Raw genomic sequence first — 24,268 nt, forward strand, 5'->3', positions numbered from 1 at the left:
CGCTAGAGCAAAACGCAGCACGTCCGCTAGCGACAACAGTTGGTCACGAACAGAGCGATACACCCGTGCGTCGCTCAGCTCCCCACCCTCGTGTACACACTCACGCGTCGTATTGGCGTTCGAACACCGATTGATGTTCGAACGCCGAAGCAAGAATATCTCGAATATTTTGTTCGAGCACCGATTTGTTCGAACAGTGAGTCGTTCGAGAACCGAGGTACCACTGTATATATTTTCTCATTCGGAAAACACACAAAATGAGATAAATCGCTAACAGCTACAAAGCTGTATGCGTTAGCTTTAGCACATAATCAGCTTCCAGTCTGATTTGAACAATACATGAGGAATATCTGCCAAGCTTTCAGTCAAATATGCTAAGTTTCTCGTTTTTAGTCCCTCTACTTTATATGCTGGGTGAATATAATTCGGATTAGCTGTTTGTTTTAGGCCGGATGTAACACTGGGAAGTGAGGACAGAGACAAAAAAAAACTTAGTTGCCATTTTGGCAAAAAAGGGACCTGAATTTGAATTGGGTGTTGAAACTTCTTCAGTTTCAAATGTGGTCTCTCTCGCTTTTATTGTTTTTACACGACTGCACTTCCCTGTTAAAAATTTGTACGACGCCGCTGAAAGTGGGTATTAACACATTTGCGCAGCGCTTTTTACACCTGACATCAATCTAATGCACAAGTACACCATGTTAACGTTTGCTCCATGGAGATAATCAAGGTGACAGGTGCAGGCTAGGGCTTTATGGAAAGATTAAAAATGAGGATGAGCTCAGAGAGGAGATCTCGGAGTGAACATAAGAAAAAGGTGGACGCATTACTTATGTATACTGTATTGGTTCTCTCTCTCTGTCTCCCTCTCAATGTCTCCCTCTACCGTCTCCCTCTTTTTCTCTCCCTATACCTGTCTCCCTCTCTCAGTCTCCCTTTCTCTCCCTCCCTCCATCTCTCTCTCTTCCCCCCTCCCTACCTCCCTCTTTCCCTCCCTCAATCACTCACTCACCCCCTTCCCTCTCCTCCATCCCTCTCTCAATGCCTCCTCCCTCTCTCAGTGTGTAAGGCGTTCCCAAAGGATTCTAGGAACACACATAGTGCACACAGCCTCTAAAAGTGAAATGTTTCTCCTTGAAACACCCTCCAACAATACAGTCAATATTAATGCGAACGACGGAGCATGCCGGCGGCGTCCAGGAAGGAAGAGGTGCCATGTATAAAAAAAGAAAAAAAAAAGAGGATTGTATTTCAAGTGGTGCGATAGGGTCGAGCAAGACTCACATCTTTGAGGCAGCCCATAAAGTTGTTGCTGACTGGCGAACCCGGCAGATCAGCTGTGTCCACGCTGCCGCCGATGTAGAAGAGGTCGTCGGAGCCCAGCATGGTGTAGTCCTCTTGGGTGTAGCCCGTTGTGGTTAGGATCCCATCGACCAAGATGGTCACCTAGAGGGAGAACAAAATGATTGTGAAAAACGGCGGACTTTACGCTTCAAACACTTTTATAGAACGAGGCAGTTATTTATTTTGTTTTGTTTGTTTTTTGGGGAAAAGCTACAATAGAGTCACCATAGATAAAAAACAATCCATTATCCGAGGCAAGTTGCTTATCCTCACGAGAATAGCAGGCGTGTTGGAGCTGTCAGCGGAGGACATCTTGAACCGGTTGCCAGCCAATCGCAGGTCACGCAGAGACAAACACCCATCCACATGCACACCACAGGACAATTTAGAGTGTTCCATTGAACTGCCAAGCATGTTTTTAGAATGTGGGAGGAAACTGAAGTGCCTAGAGAAAACCCACGCAGGAACAGTGAGAAGATGCAAACTCCACACAGGAAGCCCAGAATCATATCCTGAACCTCCTGGGACCACCGCCACCCACGTGTAAAAATGATTTTTAACATCATTTTACACCTGTCAGAAACGTTAAATCCCATATTTTCCAGTGTATACGGCACATCGAAAAGCTTCAATTGTCTTCCAAAGATGACCCTGCGCCTCATATGTGAAGTAATATTGAGCCACAACAACTAATATAAGCAGCCACCGACTCAATCCCACCTCCCGTAGAAGAAGTATTGCATAACGCCAGCCTCTACTGTAGCACCGTATAATGTTTGAAAAGCTTTTATATATTCCTATATTATATTTCGAAAACTTTGTGCAGTCATTGAAAGGGCGCCTTATAGTCCGGTGCGCCTTAAACACTGTATATGAAAAAAACGTTTTAAAATACACCATTTGACATGACAGTTTCTGCCACCAGGCAGTCAGGAGACTCAACTCCCTCGGAGCCCTGCCCCCCCTGCCCCTTCCCACTGCCACACTCACCAAACTCTCAGTACATGCTACACACTGTACTATCATCCTGAACTGTATTTTTTTCGTGTTTTTTTCCTGCAAGACATCACTTCAACCTTTTTTTTGGTTTGTTTTTGCATTACTACACTATGTCATTTTACATACGACACTACCTCACTTTACATTCAGAAATTACATGTATTGTCTGTTGTCAATTTTCTGTCTTTTTTAGCCACATTTTAAGTGCCTTGCACGCTGGGTCGGAGAGGACATTAATTTAATCTGTGCTGTATGTCATGCATATTAACATATTTGACAATAAAGCTGAATTTGATTTTATTGGAGGTACGCCTTATACTCCAGTGCGCTTTATACACCAGAAAATATGGTATATTAACACCTTTTTTCAACACATTGTAAAAAAAATTATCATTTTGCACCTGTCAGAAACTTTAAATACTGTATTTGGCAAATATTGTGTATAAGGCACACACAAAAGCCTTGATTTTCTTCCAAAGATAGTCTTGTGCCTTACACGCGGGTGCACCTTATATGTGAACTAATATTGAACCACAACAACTGTTAGCAGCCACCTCCCATATAAGTATTGCATAACACTAGCAATGCACACTATAGTGTGGTGTACCTTATACTTGAAAACATTTATCTATTCATATATTATATTTGGAAAACCTTTTTCATTCATTGAAAGGGCGCCTTATAGTCCGGTGCGCCTTGTATTAGGAAAAAGTTTGAAAATACACTATTCCTTGGGGGTGCGCCTTATACTTCAGTGCACCTTATACATCGGAAAATATGGTAGATTAACACCTTTTTTCAACACATTGTATATGTTTTTTTTTTTTATTCTAGCCTCTCACCCACTATACTCCGTGAATAAAATACATTGAAAATACAATTCCCAGTGTTGTTTTGTTATACGTGCCCTTGCATCGACTGACGACCAATGTGCAACGTAAAGTTTCTAAATCTTGAATAGACGCAAGGTCACCCTACACCCGAATGAATAGAAAAAGGCAAGAATGTTGACGTACCCTGCAATTTTTTTCTTTGTTACCACTGTTATTACGAACACTTAAGACATTTATTAAATCACCAACTCAGTTTTCTTATCTTTCTAATTGTAATATTCATTATTCAGTTTCTTTTTCTCCTCACAGGCTGGGATAATTCACATGGTTCTTTGCCTGATAATGCCTTACTTTTCGATCTAGGAAGCCATCACAGAAAAAAACACAGCCTTGATAGCGGCAGTAATCTCTGCTGATTCCCGTTTCTGATGGCAGTAAAGTCGGTACGCCACAAAGGTTTCTTCAAATGGCAGTTTGGCATCGAAAGCAAAGTGGATGCCGCTCAAGTTGGAAAACTCAATTAATTTGGGTTTAAGAATACTAAAATGGTGAGCTTAATTAGTGCTTTTGCCCACTGGCACGGAGTGGAGGAAAAAATCTCATCGTATCACTCACATCACAGGAGACAGAAGGGATGAATTGTAAAACTGTGCGGTAAAGGAAAAGAAGGATATGCTTGTTGCCATGACAATAAGCCATGGAAACCATTCCCACCACTTGAAAAAAAAGAACAAAAATTCAAACAATTACAGCTCAAAACGTCGATAGGAACAACCGATGCATCCCATGAAAGGGCAAATTTTAAAACACGCTGGAAGTGTAATTGTTTTATAAAAGCGGACCGTGACTGTGATTTGGTTTAAGGGAAGCAGATTTTGCAGCGCCGTGAATTAAAGCTGTCTGGCCGTGTTCAGGTTTTAATGATCTACAGTGACTGATTTACAATTTTTCATGGCTAATTATTATTTTGATTAGGTGACGCTGCTGTGATAAAAGGGCCTGTTGAAAAACAGGGTATCACAATTAAACTATTTTGAGCCTCAGAAAAGCGTTTCATTTCTTTTTAACTCATTCACTGCCAGACGTACAAAAATGAGTCCACTCCATTGTCAGTTTTTTTCATGTATATTAAAGGACAACCGACACCATTTTTTTTGTTTCCTAACTGACATCAGAAAAAACGTCTTTTAGCATCTAAAATACTCTAAACATGCAGGCTCTTATTTTTGGTCAAATGCAAAACACCAATAAAAATGAGTTAGTGTCCCAAGACTACTTCAAAATGACCTTGGAGATGCATTGTTCGTAATGTCACGTCAAAACGTCTTGTCTTGCTCAGACAGAATCAACACAATGGCTTCAGATTCGGAGAAGATGCTTTCTTGTTCCTCATCCAGTTATGAATATGATTCAAATAGTTCTGAAGAGGTAAGCATAAATGTTTGCAATCGATTAAAGAAGTACTTCCGTATCGTTTTGAGGCATCTGGACTCCAATGTCGCAACCAAGAAAATTCACAAGAAGGCGCCCAAGCTCCGTTGGAAATGGGCTGATTTGTCCGATGGAAATTTGTGTCAGCGAATATCAAATAGTTGTCTTGGTGCAACACACAACGATTCCCCTACGCATTATTTATGTATTTTCATTCTAATTTCGCCATCTACACGGATCAACACGAAGTTTTCAGACCAAACAAAATACCCAAAATGCATTGTGTGTGTCGCTTTCTCGGTCAGGGGCGTTCCAGACGGTAGGTATCGTCACCAACTTAAAAACAAGACTTCCTGAATATTCCGCGCTTGTCTTAAAACGTAAAATATAGCTATATGCGGTGGAATCTTTGTAAAATACGCTCAGTATCAGTCATTGGAAGTGATTTTACAAATTATGGAATCAACTTGTCCGGAGGCGTCGGTTGTCCTTTAAGTGTATATATATATATATATATATATATATATATATATATATATATATATATATATATATATATATATGAAGAATATTAAGTTGTAGGACTACATAAACGTGCAATACAGCGTAACAAACCTTAGACTCTCTTCTTTCATCATAAAAAAAGTTCTGGAGTTACATGAGCTTGAAATGAGGGCAGCTTTCCAAAATACAATGCAATACATACATATTGGTTTATATAGCGCTTTAACAACAGCTGAAGCTGGAAAAAAAGTGCTAAGATGGAAATAATTGAAATACTGCCCCCTTGTGATAGGGAAAACACATTGCCAGAGGCTATGGCCAGCGCTTTATCAACACGCAAGCATAAAAAAACAAACCCTGAACAAATTCGGGAATGGCGCTCCACATCATATTTTCAATTCCTGAATAAATTGAATGGCAGTGAATAACTGCTTTGAGTCCCAGAAAACCCTTTTTTTCTTGTTAAAAAAATAATTTGCCATGTTAGATTTAACACTTGACAGTTTCGAGCGGTTCTTCCTTAACACAAAAACCACAGGGTCACAATTACACACGGGATGTCTTTCCATTGGCATCACCCCTCCTCACATTGAAAGCTACAGGATAAAAGTCAAAGCAGTGATGGTCCTGTCGACCATTCTCTTGTGGCGACACATATTGATTTTTTTGTCCATCTCCTAGTAAAACCTTGAGTATCTTTAGCTTTGACTTTTTGAAAATGGGTCGGCTCGGCTTTGGCTTGATTGATGGCGCACATCAAATAAAAGGCTTTTTCGTCTCAAAATTGATAAATGTGTATCTCTCGTTTATAACCTGGCAACGACTGAAGCATCTTTGCACACTGCTGACTTCAGTGCCCTTTTATTTATATATAAAACAAATAAATATTTTTTTAACAAATTGAAGGCATGCAACCACTCACACAGGCTACACAAAACAAATAGCATTCTTTGTTACTGTCTGAAATGGTGAAAATCAGCAATATTCCAAGCATGCACGATATGAATCAAACAAGACAACAAATATCACTCATCTATTTATTTTCCTTACGGGGGAGAACTTGAGCCTACCCCAAGCGACTATTGTCATGAAACGTCTTTAAAACATAGTTTGAAGCCTCTGAGAGAATTTGCCCATAGAGAACACATTTTTGGTCCCCACGGGTAAATGAGTCCCCACCGGACAGCATGCAGTGAGGTTTAAGTCCGCACCGTGTTAGCAAAAATGAGAACACACACACACACACACACACACTCACACATGCCACAGTAGCAATGTAATGAGCAGTATAATGACTTCTGACTCATTCTGCGATGCCTGGTCACCTATTCAGCGTTGTTGATAGCCAAAGGTTACTGAGCGGATTAAAACCTTGGAAAAAATAACAACAAATTATTGTATTATATTATGAAAAAGTGCAATATGCGCTTTGTGTTTGCACATCATTATGCAACGGTGTTATTAATGAGAGTCAGAAAAGAAATACAATCATTTTGTTCTCCGCAGTTACAGACGAGACAAGAGTTAGTTGAAGGAATTCTTGCCTGAAATGTGACAGCGGATCAAATCAAATGTTTCCACCAGCATTCTCTCAGGAGTTAAAGTTCTCCATATCTATATGTCAGGCAGGTAACTTATCTGAGGCGAAGGCAATTTACGCAGGGATCAAGTGCATAGCTGAAAGCACAAGTGACGTTGTGTGCATTGAATCTCTTCTCCTGTGCAAGTCTGGCAAAGTCATGGAGGACAATGCCAGTTTACATTGTGATCCACGTGGCCACGCTCATAATATACTGCCGCCAATGAATTAGACACACCGGGAGTCTTTCTTTTGCACCCCCGAGATCGAAATGCACCTCACATCAGTAGACCAAGATTAGTCAAATTATGCTGCAGGTGAACGCTCACTTCATTTTGCACACCGTATTTCTTCCTCTCTCAATGTCTCCCCTGAAATGAATAAAGCGCTATCAGCCAGGCACAATTCCATAAAGTTTCAATGTGGTGGAAATGATCACAGGGATTCTGCAGTGGGACCTTTTCATTGCGGATGTTTTAAAAGCTCATCTGAGGTAAAAGGAAAAAAAATAATCATGTTTCATATATATATATATATATATATATATATATATATATATATATATATATATATATATATATATATATATATATATATATATATATAATGAGAATATGATAATGCAGTATGAGAATATGGATGGATGCACTGAGTGGGTGGATGGATAGATGCATTGGGTGGGTGGATGGATGAAGGGATGGAGGGATAGATAGATGCATTGGGTGGGATAGATAGATGCATTGGGTGGGGTGGATAGATGCATTGGGTGGAGAGATGGATGGATGGATGGATGGATGGATGGATGGATGGATGGATGGATGGATGGATGGATGGATGGATGGATGGATGGATGGATGGATGGATGAATAGATGGATAGAAATCTTAGCAGCTCCCAGCACAAAGGAGTTCTGCATGAAGTGACAATTTGTGCCGGAACGTGTTGAGTACACTCCCTACTATGCGAGCCCAGAGCAACGGCACAAAAAAAGAAAAGAAAAAAAAGCGCAAGTCTATTTAGAAAACTTGGCGCCAAAGCGTGTTGATGCCACAAATATAGCCGCAAAGCACAGAAGCATTGTCCAACATGCAAATGAGATGAAAATATGTCCATTCATCCTAAGCCTCGCTTGTGAGGTCAGAAGTCACGGATGATAGACAAGGGAAGGCCAATGCAGAAAGTCTCCAGACCTGAATTGTTAGGTGGTGCGGGAGTATATGACAGAAAACACCATTGGTCCACTGGAAAATAGTCTGGCAAAATCCCCAAAACAGGACACAAGACTTGTCCCAGTAAACATTTGCAGCTGTCAACAAAAATATTATCAAATATGCCAGAACATGAGCTGGTTTCACTTATGTGAATGTACACATTAGATCTTGGCACTTTTGTTGGGGGGGGGACATTTATGAGGGTTTTATCATGTTGTATTGCAGGGGAATAAACTGACCACGGTCCAAAAATGGGGTTACTTTGACTGTAAAAGACACATCCTGGCAAATGAGTCGGAGAATTCAGCAATGTGCCCTCTCCTCTAGACGGTACAAATGAATATGAAACCTTAGGGTTGAGTTGTACTTGGCATGCATTGCCTGTATTCATTATACAAGCCCTGCTGTTGCATGCATGACCTCTCTGAAATTACTGCAATGTTGTATCATCCGCCACAGAGACAACAATTAATTTTAAGATGGCATTGTGCTATGTGTGGCGATTATTTTTCCAAAGGTAACGGAGGTGATACGATACTGTATGTGAAGAGGATGGATATTGTTGTGTTTTCAAGTAGGGATGTTAAATGAAAAAAAATCTGGCAGTGCATAAAAAAAATAAATACATGAATCAAAAAAACAAGATGTTGACTATTCCAACCAAAGCAATCTGTTCCATGAGAAAAAGGGCAATGACTTAGCATCCGCCGGTAATCTCTTGCTGAGCGCGGGATCACAGAAAGCGGTGCATACATATTTAACATTCATTAGAAGCAGTACTTGTTTGCTCGAGTGGTCGCTGATGGAGAGCTGTATCGCCTTAAAATATTACTTGAAGGTGAGAAAATTACCTGAAACCTCTTAAGAATGTGGCCCAAGTGTTAGAGACTGAAATTAAGTGTGTGTGATTGACCTGAATGAGAGCCTGACTAGCATATATCATTTTTTTCCCCACTGGGCTTTGGGGTTCAAAGGACTTTTACTTCATGAACTGCGGCTACCTAGCAACTAGGGGCCATTCACGAAAGAATTTTACTGGTCCAAAGCCTACCTAAGATCTTTCAATACCAGGAGTGGGTAATTATGTTCATTTTTAATAGGCTATAATCCATGCGCAGGTGCACAATTTAACATGTTCAGCGCCTCAAATGTTTCTGTTCAAGCATTGGTCTTTGAGATTTTGTTTCTCCATTCAAAAATATCGGAGGTAGGTGAAGGTGTACAGACCTGGCGGAGGTTGCGGGTGACTCTCACATCATGCCAGGTGTCGTCATTGAACTTTCCGCTGGCTGGTTCCACAAGGGCCTCGAAGGCCCCGGACCCCAAGTTGATGACCAGCCACAGAGCTCCGTCCCTCAGAGACAGGTTGACGTAATCTCCCGACTTCCCCGTGTGAAGCAGGAGGCCGTTTCGTTGCAGCGTGCGGAAGGACAAGGTGATCTCATCCAAGCTGCTTTGGATGGGGGTCTGAGAGAGGTTGTAGCTGAAGTACTCGTTGCCTTTAAAGGTGGCCGTTGACTCTCCCTGGCCTATGAATGGAAGAATGGGCACAGGTTGAAATAGCTAACAATCATCTGGCCTACCTTAATCTCAAACTCGGCTTCCGCGGAGGTTAGCACGGCACACTATCTAAAGACCACAAAGATAAATCAAAGCTGCAAACAAGTCCGGCGTTTGCAGACGCAAACTAATAGTATCTAGCCGTCTCAGAACTTGATTGCAATGCTACGACTAAAAACAGAAGCCCAAGGTTACGTTTAAAGATTTATATGCCACTGTGAGAAATGTGTTGTAGCGGTGAGCGCTGTGGATAAGACAAGGCGAGCTAAAAGCATAAAATAGTCCCTCTCGCGCCCCCTCGCTATACAATTTGTTGATAAAATAAAGAGAGATAATCACTCTTGTGCCTTTTTTCATCAGCGACATATTTTTGAAATGTCTATACAAGTTTGTAAGTCTATGTAAATATCCAATTTAAATAAAATCAACGTAGCAGGGAGATTTTTCACTTCTGGCGTTTTTGTTTAGCTTCAGATTCAGAACATCGCCTGCTTTTGGTGTCAAACTGAGTCCAACAGAGAACCAAATACGCAGTTGATAAATAACCACACACTATTAAATGCGTTGGTATGCTGACAAATTCGGATTCACAAGAAATTAAAGATTCTTGTCAGCGCCCCCAATGAAGGTGTCGGCCCTAAAACTCATACAAATGGCAACGTCCCACCAGATCATAGATATCCCAGTTTTAACGTGATACAACACATATTTTGCACAAAGTGATGATGACCGAATAACAATTTTGATGTAGACATTGCATTCCAGTCAACTCTGCCATTTTTCGGCAGTACAGCGGCCCAGCACTGTGTTATTTTTCGTATTATTTGTCTTCAAATCTTTAAATGGCTTTGCTCCTCCTTACCTCTCCTAGCTCATTTGCAAATTTCCCCAATCTGGGACTATTAAAGGCCTTCTGATTCTTATTCTGATCCACCCCTACACACCTTCCCGGAGCCTCAGGTCTGCTGACCAGACGTTATTAAATGTGCCAAAAACTAAACAGAGGCTCAGAGGAGATAGAGCCTTTTCCGTTGCTGGTCGCAGTCTCTGGAATGACCTGCCAATGAACATTCGGCAAGTCCCCTCGCTGCCCATCTCAAAACTCAATTGTACTCCTTGGCATTTGACTCAGCATGATTCAGACTTGATCTTAGTTTTACTCCCTGGTGCTTTTTACCATCTTTGGAACTGCTTTATTTCCTGTATATGATAGTTGATCATGTTAAGCGCTTTGTTTCAGCTTCAGCTGTTGTTAAAGCGCTATAAAAATCACTGCGTATTGTATTGTATCATTGTTGCTGTTAGATTCAAACTATTACTGGTCTATTATTTTTTTACTACTTTATTACTACTATTACTTCTATTGTCCTGCCTGAGTTTGAGGTCTACGACTGGCCAATTTGGATCGTTCGTACAACAGACTTCTTCGGCAACATAGGCTTAGTTATGCTGATGAGGTGTAACAGAGAAAATGGGGCAATCAGGCCAGTCGTAGACCTCATACTCAGGCAGGACAATATAAGTAATCAGTCATGACAATGGAAGTAATCGGTGTAGCCACAGGGAGTAGTCCTCTGCTCCCTCCAACCTGAGAGCAGGGACCAATCATACCAGAGTCAGGCACCGCCACGTCTGGACACTAGGGATATATATATATATAGGGCTGAAACGACCAGCAAAATATTTTAATTCGCTGATGAAGCCTCTTGGATAAGAAGCGAAACTTCCGACACCTTTAAAGACGTACAGATGACGGCTGAAGAAACCTTTTCATCGATGGACCACTCCTGTACGACTGAGTACCTAGGTGCTTACTTTGTTAAATACAGATACTTTTAGATAATATATGACAAGTATAGTTCTTAATCTGCTAAATCTTGAAGGTATATTGAGCTAACTTGAGTTGTGAATTGTCACTATCCATCCATCCATCCATCCATCCATCCATCCATCCATCCATCCATCCATCCATCCATCCATCCATTAACTGATCCGTTTTATCCTCAAATGATGAGAGTTGACTTGCCTGGGGGCAAAACGTCATGACTCACTAGTTAGCTATTCCAAAGAAGCTATTGGGTGTGGATATTTTTTTTCGTTTTTACTTAAGTTGCCTGGGGAAGAATATTTGCAAGTGATTTACAAGTCAAATCAACTGCCACTGTAGCCTGTGCTGTGTTGGAGGACAAACTGGAATTAAAAGAGGGCACAATGGTGGTGCTAGCTAGCTTGCTAAATCATATGGATAGCTTAAACAGACAAAGGGGCTGCGTTTGCCATGACACCGCCCAAAGTTTGGCACTAACTCTTAAGCTCAGGCTGCTCAAGGCCGTAGTCAAACGGCTGATGCTGATAGGGCAATCCAGCACCTTGTAACTGCTGCCACCGCGGGCAAATCCATCACCGTTTACCTTGGCGACACTTATTAGAGCATTGTGGAGGACTGCCGCTGAAAACGAAGCTCAGCAAAATATCTACCGGCATGAATGGCTTCATATGCCGGTGACCGGCTTTCCTCATACCCCCCCCCCCACCACCACCACTTCTCGGCTACATGGGCCAATTTCCTGTATCCTGACACAAAAATGTATTCCCCCCAACAACTCAACGGTGTGAAACCTTTTCCTTTCAGTGATAGTTCAGTCGCTCAAATCTGCTGAGGGTCGCACGAAATAAATGAATGAATAGGATGTAACAAATCAACACATTTGTATTCTTATTTGAAATACGACTGTTTTTTTCCTTTTTTTTTTAACCAAAGGTTCCTCTGTAGTTTTATAGGCTTTAAATTCATTCACTGCCATTCCCGAATGTATTGAAAATATGACGTGGAACACCATTCCTGAATTTGTTCAGGTTTAGGTTTTTATTGTGGGGGCGTGCTGATAAAGCACTGGTCAGACCTCTGGCAATGTTTTTCCCTTATCCGAGAGGGCAGCATTTGCCTTTTGTCCATGTTAGCACGTTGTTAAGGATTCAGCTGTTGTTGAAGCGCTATACAAATCAATATGTATTGTATTGTATTTAGTGCAGCTGCCCCCATTTCAAGCTCAGATAACTCCAGCCCCATATAACTTGGGGATTTACTCTTTTTTACTGATGAAAGAGGACAATCTGAGGTTTCTTGTGCTGAATATTGTGTGAGTTCTGCAATTTGACTGAAAATGACAGAAACCCTGGCCCTGGAGTGGACACATTTTTGCATATCATCTGGCAGTGAATGAATTAAAATGCCTCAAGGATCAGATCACATTCAGTTTCCTTGTTGATCGTTGTCGAAAACAAAAGTGCCTGACAGAAATGGCTTAAGCGTACAACAACAAAATAAAGTCTCGCCAAGATCTTTTTGGTCTTTAAAATGACAAAATACGCCCAAAGTTTTATTTTAGCAGCCAGGTGAAATAATTAGCAACCATCACACCAAGAAGCACTTTAAACACAGTCGAAAAAAAGGACCGTCGCATCAGACGGTCCTCACGAGCTCATTCGTCTTAAGACCCTTCCGGTTGCAATGACAGTCATACGAAATGACAAACTGCGGATTGGTTCGTCCCCATAAATTGGGGCTTGGGTACAGGTGGTGCCTTAACTCTTTTATAAAGGGGAGGCAATCTGTCAGTTTTTCAGGTGGCATGGACATATTGGCAACTACAGAACTACTTAGTCAATCGGGGGGGAAATGCATAAGCAAGTAGGTGGCCACATGTGTGTGTGTGCGAGCACGTCGTGACAATTGCGAATTCAAACATCCTCATCGGCATCAAATCAATTACAAAAAAGACAAATAAACAAAGACCATCTAAATTCCTTTCAAGACCGTGCGGGTAAATCCACAGGGGAGCAGCTACATTGTTTATTTGATTTGTTCTAAGTCAATGCCAAAAAAAAAAATCATCAAACTAAAACAAGTGCGTTTAAGCCTCAGGCTCACAATTCAACAACTGCCAATGTTCATAACCGTTGTTTGATATCAGACTTTAACGCCACGGTCAAACTTTTTTTCTGTCTCACATGCCCCCCCCACCCCCCCGATCCCAGTTAGATGTACAGTGCTCGGCCTCAAATTTAAAAAGTGTGCTAGCATTGCCCGGGGGGTAATTATCTTCCACAATGTCTTCTTATTGATGCATGAAATTGAGCAATTATTTTCAGGCCTCATTTCAGGACAAATCGCAGTATGGTTGACCTTTAGGAACCCACTCGCTGTATGACTCGGTAAATATTTGATCGTGAAATGCGACATATACTACATTATTATACGGGTGCTGATGTTGAACGTTACGCAGGTGCATCATCGGATTATTACCTTCATCAATGGTCATTAGGGAAGATTTTATAATGGGTCAGGCGGAAAGATAAAACGACCCCAAAAAAACTACAGACTAAAGAGGCTCCCCATCTACTGTAGGTGACTTTGACAAGATGTTTATGCAATCACATTTTTTAGCCTCGCAAATGCACAAGAGATCATCCGGCTGGATAATTCCAGACTCTTCCAGTGGTGATTCATAGATAATGAAATAATTCATAGAAGACATAAAACATTAAACTCGTTTACATTTTACATTGAATCATATCGTACCATAAGACAGACAATACAGTGTCACGTCTGTTTTTTTTTTGTGGTTAGTTAGACACTGTCTACATTTTTTAAAAATGGCTTATACTAAAAAGAAAACGAGTTTCTTCATGAAAATATCGCTGAGATTGATTCCATCTCCAATAAATGACATTTTGGAAAGGAGAAACTCAAAGGCTGGAGCTGTGGATTTGACTGCGGGAGTAGGTCATCAAAGTCAGGCATCTGCGTTTCATGGAAAACGATTGCCATGGAGACGCAGACTATGACTGATCTCAGTACACGCCCACACGGTATGAAAGACCAAAAAAAAAAAAAAAAAAAAAAAAAAAAGCATTAATATATAGGTGCTATTGAGTCTGACCTCCATAGCCGATAAATTGTCTAAAATAAATTGTTCAAATCTGTGATCTACAGGACAAAAAAAAAATAAATAAAATACATGACGATATTTTGATATTTGCGCGTTCTTATTGAAAATTCATTTTCGCTGCAAATGAAAGGCAATATCATTCTCATCTCAGCTATGATAAAAAGTAACACCATTTAAGCTCACTAACTGCATTTGAATGGCAAATTATGTGAAAGCAGCAGATGATTGTTTTAATATATTCATGTATTCTTCTCATTAGCTTCCCACGAAGAGAGTCAGTGAGTCCTTGCGACCCGAGACACAGTTTTTGTGCTTTGAAAAAAAAAAAAAAACTTCAGCGAAACCGAAGAGACGCCACGAGCGTCGGTGCATTACCTTGGCTTAAGACTGCGGAGGTCAAAGGTGATGTTCCAGTTGCGCAGTCAGTGGTCGGGACAAAAGGTTTTGATGGACAAGAAGTGAGTGAGTCGTGAAGCAGAACATGAAAGGGAGGAAAAATGAGCAAGTATCGGCGCACATGGGAGGAAAAAATAAAAGAGGAGAGGAAACATTAGTGTGGCACAGTTAACTGAAATGGTGTCTACTGGGGTGAGGTGAGGGAGGGGTGTGTTGTGACTGGGTAGTTGGGAGGGGAAAAGCAAATCAATAGACCCCATACCTTGGCGGTTTAACATCAGGTGCGCCAGACCTTGAGGGAAAGAACAGAACAAAGGATACGAAAACAGGAAGTTCATAAAGAGGATCGGGAAAAAAAAGCATTGTCACAATGTTGGACTGCAGTTTGTGACAGACATCCTTGGGGGGAGGGGTAGGCACGGATGTCGGAGTTCAAACGGTGAGAGAGAAAGAGAAGAGGGGGGATCAAATTAAAAAAGAGACAGACATCTCAAAGAGGGGTGTGAGTGCTGGGAGGAAAATAACATCTTGATAGGTGCAACCAGCGTCGCAGTTGCTCTCAAAGATGCTTTTTCCTCAAATGGAACACATATTGTATGTTAAGACAGTGTTTGAGATGTACCAATTAAAAATTGACACTATCTATATATATTTTTAAATGCCTTTCGAATTTTTTTTATCTCAACGCTTAGCTAGAAAAGGACCTCATTCAGTCACTCCATCCAAGTGATGACATCACCGAATCAGACAAAGCACATTTTGCCCAGCCGTGTCGTGGATTTGCAGGCTTAGTACAAAGTAGAGATGTGTCATTCGCGAATGAGCCGGCTCTAATAGACGGTTCTTTTGAGTGTACGACTGGAGCCGACTCCTAAGAGGAATCCACTTTTTTTACCCTTTGGGTAAAACCGCACATAAATGGTCAAAATCCATGGTAGAAGACAGAGGGGAGGGGGTTTTACAACACACACACACACGCGCGCGCACACACACACACACACACACACACACACACACACACACACACACACACACACACACACACACACACACACACACACACACACACACACACACACACACACACACACACACACACACACACACACACACGCACACACACACACACATTCACAACGGCATACTTTGAGCAAATAGAATAGACCCCCTCAAAACTGAGGCACTTGGTATTTTGTAATGCCAATCTTTGCTAACTACTCGCTAAAATTTGACCTGGATGCCTCCTTCTGTTTTGTTTTACTAATTTTAATTCATTCACTGCCATTTTCAAATTTATTCGGGACTTGAAAATATGACGTAGAGCGCCATTCTCGAATTTGTTCGGGTTTTGTTTTTTCTTGTTTGGGTGCCGATAAAGCGCTGGCCATGGCCTCTGACAATGTTTTATTTCCCTTCCACAAGGGGGCTGCATTTTCATTTTTTCCATGTTATCGATTTGATCCAGCTTCAGCTTTTGTTAATGCGCTATATAAACTATTATGTATGTATTGCATTTAAACTAATATGTATGTATTGTATTGTTTTTTTGGACAGCTTCTCCCATTTCAAGCTCATATAACTCCAGACCCATACAATTTAGGAATTATTCTAACACGGCATTGAATGTTTATGTCATCCGGAAATTCAAGATTCTGTGCGTGCTGGAATTCGAGTGACAATGACAAAAACCCTGGCAGCTGCAGTTACTTATGTTGTTTTCACTGTAAATAGTTAAAAGCTTATAAATATGCACAATTGGAGATTAGGATTTTTTTTGTTGACCTTTTTTTTGAGATGGGTCTTTGTTTTTGTGCTTTATATTAGATTTTTTTTTGTAGCAATCCATGTTGTACTCCATGTTTAGTATGTTCAGATGAATATGAATAAATCAGGTAATAATTTTAATCAATAATAATAATAATAATAATAATAATAATAATAATAATAATAATAATAATAATAATCACAATAATAACAATAATAATCACAATATTAATAATAAGAATAATCACAATAATAATCACAATAATAATAATAATAATAATAATAATACATGCCATTTATAAACGCCTTTCAAAACTCTCAAGGTAACTTTACAGTCACAGAATAAGTTTTTCTGTGGGTGAGCAGCGGCAGCCACACGCGCCAGCATTCACTCATCCCGGAAGTAACTCAAATAGAATAGTAAGACAAATAGATAAAATAAAGAAAGAAAGAAATAACAATAATAATAATAACAATAACAATAATAACAATAATAATAATAACAATAATAATAATAATAATAATAATAATAATTAATAATAGTAATAATAGTAATAATAATAATACATGTTAGTTTACCTTATTTCTGATACTAAATTAATTTAAGCAACAACAAAAAAACAAAACGAAGAGCCATTTTGAGAGCCGGAACAGCTACACTTTTGGATGAGCCGATCAAAAAAAAAAACGGCTCTCGAAAAAGTACAAAGCACTGAGTCAATAGACGTCCTACTGCAGTACACATACAATGACGTCACACACCAAATCATTTTGTAACACATCATCTTGGGGAAATGGGGGTGGGGGGTAGCAGAAAAGAGCAGCAAGTTGTTCACTCCTACATCGACACACACACACAGTAACACTCTCTAATCAATATGCAGCCCGGCAGGGAGTGTATGTGGCATACTTCACCCGCCTTTCGTGCCAACAAGGAGACGGGGATGACAAAACACAACGCTTCTGCTGAGCACATGAGCCCCGCTGAGCCAACCAAACACAAACAACTCTGCTCATCGCATCGGCACTCCTCAACGCGGCCCCGGGTTGCCTTTGTCACTCGCAAGACCCACTGGCATCAAGGATTTCAATTCGCTTCAATACCGGACGCCCTGCCCCCGCATTGGCATTGTGAGCCAGTGAGCCAAGGTATCCATTTGACACACCCCCCCCCCCAAAAAAAAGAAAAAAAAACACAAACGGTATGAGCACTCAAAGGATGATGATGTCGTCTCAATTCCCTCACAAATGGACTAACTCGGTGTGAAATCCGGTTCTTGTTTGATCGGATGAAAAGAGGATACACTCACGGCAAGCCGCGGCTTATTCATTTGTATGATTGCCAACAGGTGGATACAAAGCTTCATTGTCTCCGCTGCCATCAAATGTAAGCGCATTTTATTGTTTTGGCCTGTGACTACACAGCCAGAGATAAATAAATATATATTTGGAACGAATCTCTGTTGTCAGAGATACCAAAATGCAGCAGTGCGGAATATCCAAAAAGAACTGAAAACAATAGCTTTAGTTTCAACTGATACAAAAACAAAACAAACAAAACAAAGTAGAAATTCTAACTCAGATCTTGTATTATATATATTTTTTCTCTAATTTTAAACTTATACAGTGCCATTAAAGGACAACGCACACCATTTTTTTGTTTCCTAACTGACATCAGAAAAACGTTTTATAGCATCTAAAATACCCAAAACACGCAGGCTGATATTTTTAGTCAAATGCAAAAAAAAAACAATAAAAAAGAGTTTAAGTGTCCCAAAAGTACTTCAAAATGACCTCGGAGATGGCGAATTTCAGAACGTCCCGCCCCCTTGTTCGTGACATCACGCCAGGACGTCTTGCCTTGCTCAAGAATCAACACAATGGCTTCAGATTTGGAGAAGATGCTTTCTTGTTACTCATCCAGTTATGAATATGATTCAAATAGTTCTGAAGAGGAAAGCATAAATGTTTGCAAATCGATTAAAGAAGTCATTCCTTATCAATTCGAGCCGTCAGAACTCCAATGTAGCGTCCCAGAAAATGCACAAGATGGCGCCCTAGCTCCGTTGGAAATGGGTTGATTTCTCTGTTGGGAATTTGTGTCAACGAATATCAAATAGTTGTCTTGGTGCAAACACACAATTCACCATCGTGTAATTTATGTGTTTTCCTTCTAATTTCATCATCAACATGGATCAACACGATGTTTTCAGACCAAACAAAGTACCCAAAATGCATTGTGTATCACTTTCTCGGTCAGGGGCGTTCCAGACGTGACATCACCTCAGGCATCGTCATCAACTCGAAAACAAGACTTCCTGAATATTCAGCGTGAGCCTTAAAACGTAAAATATAGCTATATGCCGTGGAATCGTTGTAAAATGCGCTCAGTAGAAGTCATTTTATAAATTATGGACACAACTTGTCCAGAGGTGTCGGTTGTCCTTTAAAGGTGCGGGTCGGAAAATGTACAGAACATCGTCACCCGTGGGGGCAGGTACGCACCATACGCAAAAACACACCTGATGATATTTTGCTTGAGCACACAAAAAAAGCCCAGCTCCATCTTCCCCCACAATGGGTTGAGGGATGGGGGGATTAATGTGATTTCCCAGACAACAAAACAACACATCATTTTCAACACGAACTAGCATCTTTTCATCCTCTCCTCGCGCCTGCGGTCATCTCATTGTCACCAGTGGTGTTGAGATTGAACTGGACAGGAAGCCAAGAAACGTTACCACCTTAAGGTGTCTGTCATCCTTCAGCTAACGGATGGAGGGGGGGGGGGGGGAGTTAGGGGGCACATGTATACGTGTGTGTGTGTGTGTGTGTGCGTGTGCGTGTGCGTGTGCGTGTGTGTACGCTCAGTCCTCACAACTGTTGGCAAGACAGAGACAAAGACACACCCAGCAGCGCAAAGCTGCAAAATATCTTTCAATGAAGGCTAGAAATATATCAGAACTACGGCGCAAACACCCTTTGAGGAATCCATTTTGGTTAGCGTTGTGTACAAAATGCAACCTGTTATGGTATTTGAAGCTATTTACATAAATACATAAGCCAAATTTGTATCTATTTATATCTTACAGTAGCTGCTGATGTGAAGAACTGGCAAAATAATCCAAACGTCATAGAGGACTGACATCGTCAGTGTTGGTTTGTTTTTTTTCACTTCGTTTATTTCATGTGGAGTTACGTGTGCATATCGTTAACAAGAACAAAATAAGGTTAAGAGGAAAATGGCAAAAATCCACATTGGATAACATCTCTTCTCCACATGAGGCTGAAGGTGAGCTGCAGTTTATCCCAGTGGATTTTTTCTTGCAAAAAAAACAAAGGATTAAAATAAAATGAGGAATAAAATAACAGTCACGTTCACAGCAGTGGAAGTTAACTCACTCACTGCCATTAATGAATTTATTCAGGAACTGAAAATATGACGTCGAGCGCCATTCCCGAATTTGTTCAGGTTTTGGTTTTAGTTGTGTGGGGTGCAGATAAAGTGCTGGTACGTCCTCTGGCAATGTTTTTCCCTTCCAGGAGGGGCCACCCTTTCGCTTTTATCTATATTAGCTTTTTGTTCCAGCTTCAGCTGTTGTCAAAGTGTTATATAAACCAATATGTATGTGTTGCATTGTATTTTGGACAGCCACCCTCATTTCAAGCTCATATAACTCCAGATCCATATAATTTAGGGATTTATTTTCTGATGAAAGAAAAGAGTGCACGGCTTCTTACGCTACATTGGATATTTATGTAGTCCTAAAGCTCAAATTCTGTGGGTCCTGGAATTTGAGTGAAAATGACAAAAACCCTGCCACTGGATTGGACACATTTTTGCAGTGAATGAGTTAAAGGCTTCTCTGTAATGGCCACAGAAATCATCTGCCATCATTAGAGAACTCACAAACGCCTCACAGTAAGGACTCAAATCAAAATTCAACTGTGAGGCAGCTGTACTAACCTCTGCTCCACAGTGTGCTGTCTTATGTCAGTCAAATTTAATAAATAGGGTAAAATAGTCTACAGATAAATACAAGCATGATTCCCTCTTGCTCAACTAGACAATCATTTTTTAATTAGACAACTAAGCTCTTTTTAACCTTTACCTGCCTTTTTCAGAGTTTCCATGCCCCTAAAAACCTTTGTGAACATGTTCCTATGTATCATCTTCTTCACAGAAATGAAGATGTCACTCTAAATCAACAACAACACAGTATGAACTTTCTGCACAATATCATCCTTCAAATCCTGTAAGGACAACGTGCTTGCCAGAACAATGTACCGTGAACCCGGTGACCCCTGAAGGTCAAAGCATCACTGGCAGAATGTCATGCCACGGATAAACCAGGCAAATGTTACACTACTGTAGTTGTATTTAAGAGGGGAAAAATGCTCCTGCCTCGGTAAAATATCACATTGAGGCACATTGAATATTCTTATCCTACTTGGCTGAGCCGTACAGCCAAATCTCAGCGTGGCAAAGCAGAGATAGAGTCCCAGGAGCCTATATGAACATAAACAGTGTTTTTCCTCTCTCTTCCTGTACTATTTTTATATTTTTATGTCTTTTTTTATGTGGAAAGGAAAGTAAAACAGCAAGCAACAGAAGCATCTGCGATTTATATGTTGGCATTTCGAATTCTTTCATTTGGCTTGCTGCAAACTGACAAAGACTAACATAAGGCGATGTGTCCAAATATTCAGAACAATGATAATCTTTCAATTTTCATTGACAATGTCAAAGAGAGGTGTAGTATTTAGGGATACGGATGGAGGAAGCGGCGGAACAAACAAAAAAAGGACAACCAACGTCTCCAGACAAGTTGTGTCCATAATTTGTAAAATGGCTTCAAATGACTTCTACTGAGCGTATTTTACAAAGATTCCACCACATATAGCTATGTTTTACGTTTTAAGACAAGGCACTGAGTATTCAGGGAGTCTTGTTTTTGAGTTGGTGACGAGTCCGTATGTGACGTCACTGAAGGAACGCCCCTGACAAAAAAAAAAAAACATTGTAGCAGTCCTTCCATCACGTCAATGTATTTTGTTGTACTTGTTTGGTCTAAAAACCTTGTGTTGCACCAAAAAGCCGCCAGAAGAGGGCGACCAAGCTCCATGGAAGGAATTTATCAGCCTGTGGAAACGGGCTGATTAATTCCTCACAGGAGCTCGGACGCCATTTTCTGCCTCTTTTTGGGTGATACATTTCCCCCCAATGTTGCCTCAAAATGGCACGGAATAAATTCTTTAATCGATTGCAAACATGTATGCTTTCCTCTTCAGAACTATTTGAATCATATCCACAACTGGATGTGTAACAAGAAAGCATATTCTCCGAATCTGAATCCATTGTTTTGATTCTCCAGCAATGCAAGACGTCTTGGCGTGACGTCACGAACTGGGGGCGGGACTTTCTGAAAATGCCCAATTCGCAGCTTAATTTTGTTGCAGATTTTGGGCACTAAGTCATTTTTATTGGTGTTCTGCATTTGAATAAAAATATCATACTGCGTGTTTTGGGTATTTTAGATGCAATAAAACGTTTTTCTGATGTCAGTTAGGAAACAAAAAACTGATTGTCGGTTGTCCTTTAAGACTCGCTGAAAATGTTGTTTAACTTTATACAATGGCATCCTTAAAAAAATTACAAAACATTTAGTCATTATTAAGAACATAATTAGGGACCTACTTGGAAGACAGAGCGACCGCGTTGGGATCAGCCAAATTTGTTTCCCTGAAAAAAGTACTGAGCTATCATGAAGGATTAAACCAAGGTCATCGCGACTGGAAGATCTGAGCCCGCACAGTCCAGCTGTGTCCTTTTTCTAAGGATGCCTACGCCTTCTTTGTTGTTCACTGCCATTCCTAGAATGCAATTACCATGCGCTTGTGCATCCAATTCTGAAAGTAAACAAAGCCGTAAAAATTAAAAAAAAAAAACCCTGACAAAGCCACGACAATGCCTCGGCGGTCGGACTTAGTGTGTTTGTGTAACGGTTGTCCCGTGACGTTTGCGAGAATCCTCTGCAGTCCGCTTGTGCGATGTGAGGTGGCTGCGCTTATCTCTCGTTCGCAGACCTGCCTTTTTTTCCCCCGCTCTCAAAACATCAGAGGATGCTTTTGGCATTAGAGCATGGCCCGTCGTGGCCTTTGTCCACACAGATCAACGGTATCCCACGTGCCGCAGACTGTCGAACAACTGGCAAGAGCCACCCGCTGTGCCAAACAGTTTCGTTGGCTCCAAGCGTTTCCGCGGGCAAAAAGGGGGGATTATTCCCGACAGCACTTCTAACCCGCTGTCAAGATTGCATGAAGTCCAAGATGGCTGCCCAACTGGGCAGCCGTCAGCAAGTGCTCTCACAAGTTTTTTGTGTTTTCTTTTGTCACTTTGTTTTGTTGTGCGTCATGTGGAATGGATACGGATTGTTTTTCAGCATTTTCTGGCCACAACATTCATCAAGGTGTCGACTGTGCAGCACAAATATGCCAGCACTGTTTTTGATTGGGAGGAATGTGATGTATGCCTGTAATGGGCAGCATTTTCACAGTCTTGCTTTGGAAAAGTCTGTTGTTGTTGGACAGTCTGCGGCTGGATGGATGAATGAATGAATGCATGGCTTGAGGAGCCCGCAATGATAAGAAAGGAGCGTCGATGCGTATGTGGATATGCTGCGGCTTGGAATTGAAGCGGATTTACAAGGGACAGGAGATATGAGACATTCTCTTTTCGTAAATGGATGCTACAGTTTCGTCTTTGCTTTGAACATTTAGCTTGTAGCAGACGTGCACATTCCACCATGATATCCCTGATCCACTGGTGAAAAAGACGCTTTGATTGTTTCCTCTTTCATCTAGAACTGCTTTATACAACAAAGAGGGTGCAGAACGTGCTTAAGATTAAATGACTGTCTTTTGTGTTGCGTCACATTACTTGTTATTTAGTTTTTTGTTGTTGTTTTGACTTCAAGATGGCGCCGCGAGATTGGCTGCCTTTACAGCAGCTCCTGTATTTTGTTTTTCAACTTCTTTCTTGCCTTCTCTTTGCCTTTCATAAGTTTGCTGCTGTGAAATGTGAATTTCTCCAAAGGCTAATCCAATGAAGCGAATGGGTGACCATCTTGGCCGTCTTTCGCGAGGAGGTGGGAGGGGGCGGGGTTTGCTGGAATCACCAAATGACAAGCAGCTGAATGGGGGCAGAACAAAAAGTTGTCGACTGAGTGCTATTTTGTTGTCAGTGTTTATATGCTTTCTGCACGGGGGAGGGTAGTGGGGTGGGTTGTCTCCATGTCTCCAAGCTTTAATCCAATAAATGTTCTGATGCGCTCTCTTTGCAGTATGTCATCTAATAACGGCTGCATGTTTCCTTTAAGAGCAAAGACACGCCACCTTTGTGTGAGTACCTAGCGATTATAGCTTATTTGTGAAAAGGCTGTCATACGCGCGCCAGCATGAAAAAGCGGAGGACAATACCGCGTGGTTTTGCCTGAAATGTGATCTAATGCCATTTGGATCCATGTTAAAACACAATGCATCAAGATGATGGTGTTTTTTTAAGCAAGTGTCTATTCATGGATTTTGGAAAGCTAGTGCGCGGAGTTTGCGTCATGACCGTGATTGATAATGTATCGCAGTTCAGCGCCGTATAGTCAGTCGATATTAGTTTCATATGCCACCAAAGCAAATGCCT

At 41.0% G+C, this 24,268-nt stretch overlaps 1 protein-coding gene across 11 annotated transcripts in view; it reads right to left on the reverse strand.

Annotated features, from left to right (window-relative positions):
- LOC148886521 (neurexin-2-like) overlaps positions 1-24,268 on the reverse strand; it is a 162,500-nt gene that overhangs the window by 104,683 nt on the left and 33,549 nt on the right. For 7 of the 11 annotated variants that reach the window (XM_089016449.1, XM_089016453.1, XM_089016456.1 and 4 more), the window contains exons 4-7: positions 15,071-15,100; positions 14,788-14,799; positions 9,128-9,429; positions 1,285-1,446 (exon numbers count right to left, since the gene is read on the reverse strand). In XM_089016449.1, coding sequence (XP_088872575.1) covers positions 1,285-1,446; positions 9,128-9,429; positions 14,788-14,799; positions 15,071-15,100 — 506 coding nt within the window. The remainder of the gene's footprint in view (positions 1-1,284; positions 1,447-9,127; positions 9,430-14,787; positions 14,800-15,070; positions 15,101-24,268) is intronic. The other 4 variants (XM_089016452.1, XM_089016450.1, XM_089016455.1 and 1 more) reach the window with 2 other exon arrangements.

The sequence above is a fragment of the Hippocampus bargibanti genome, linkage group LG16 (assembly GCF_051943395.1).
Source record: "Hippocampus bargibanti isolate YZ-2025 linkage group LG16, ASM5194339v1, whole genome shotgun sequence".
Taxonomy (NCBI): Eukaryota; Metazoa; Chordata; class Actinopteri; order Syngnathiformes; family Syngnathidae; genus Hippocampus; species Hippocampus bargibanti.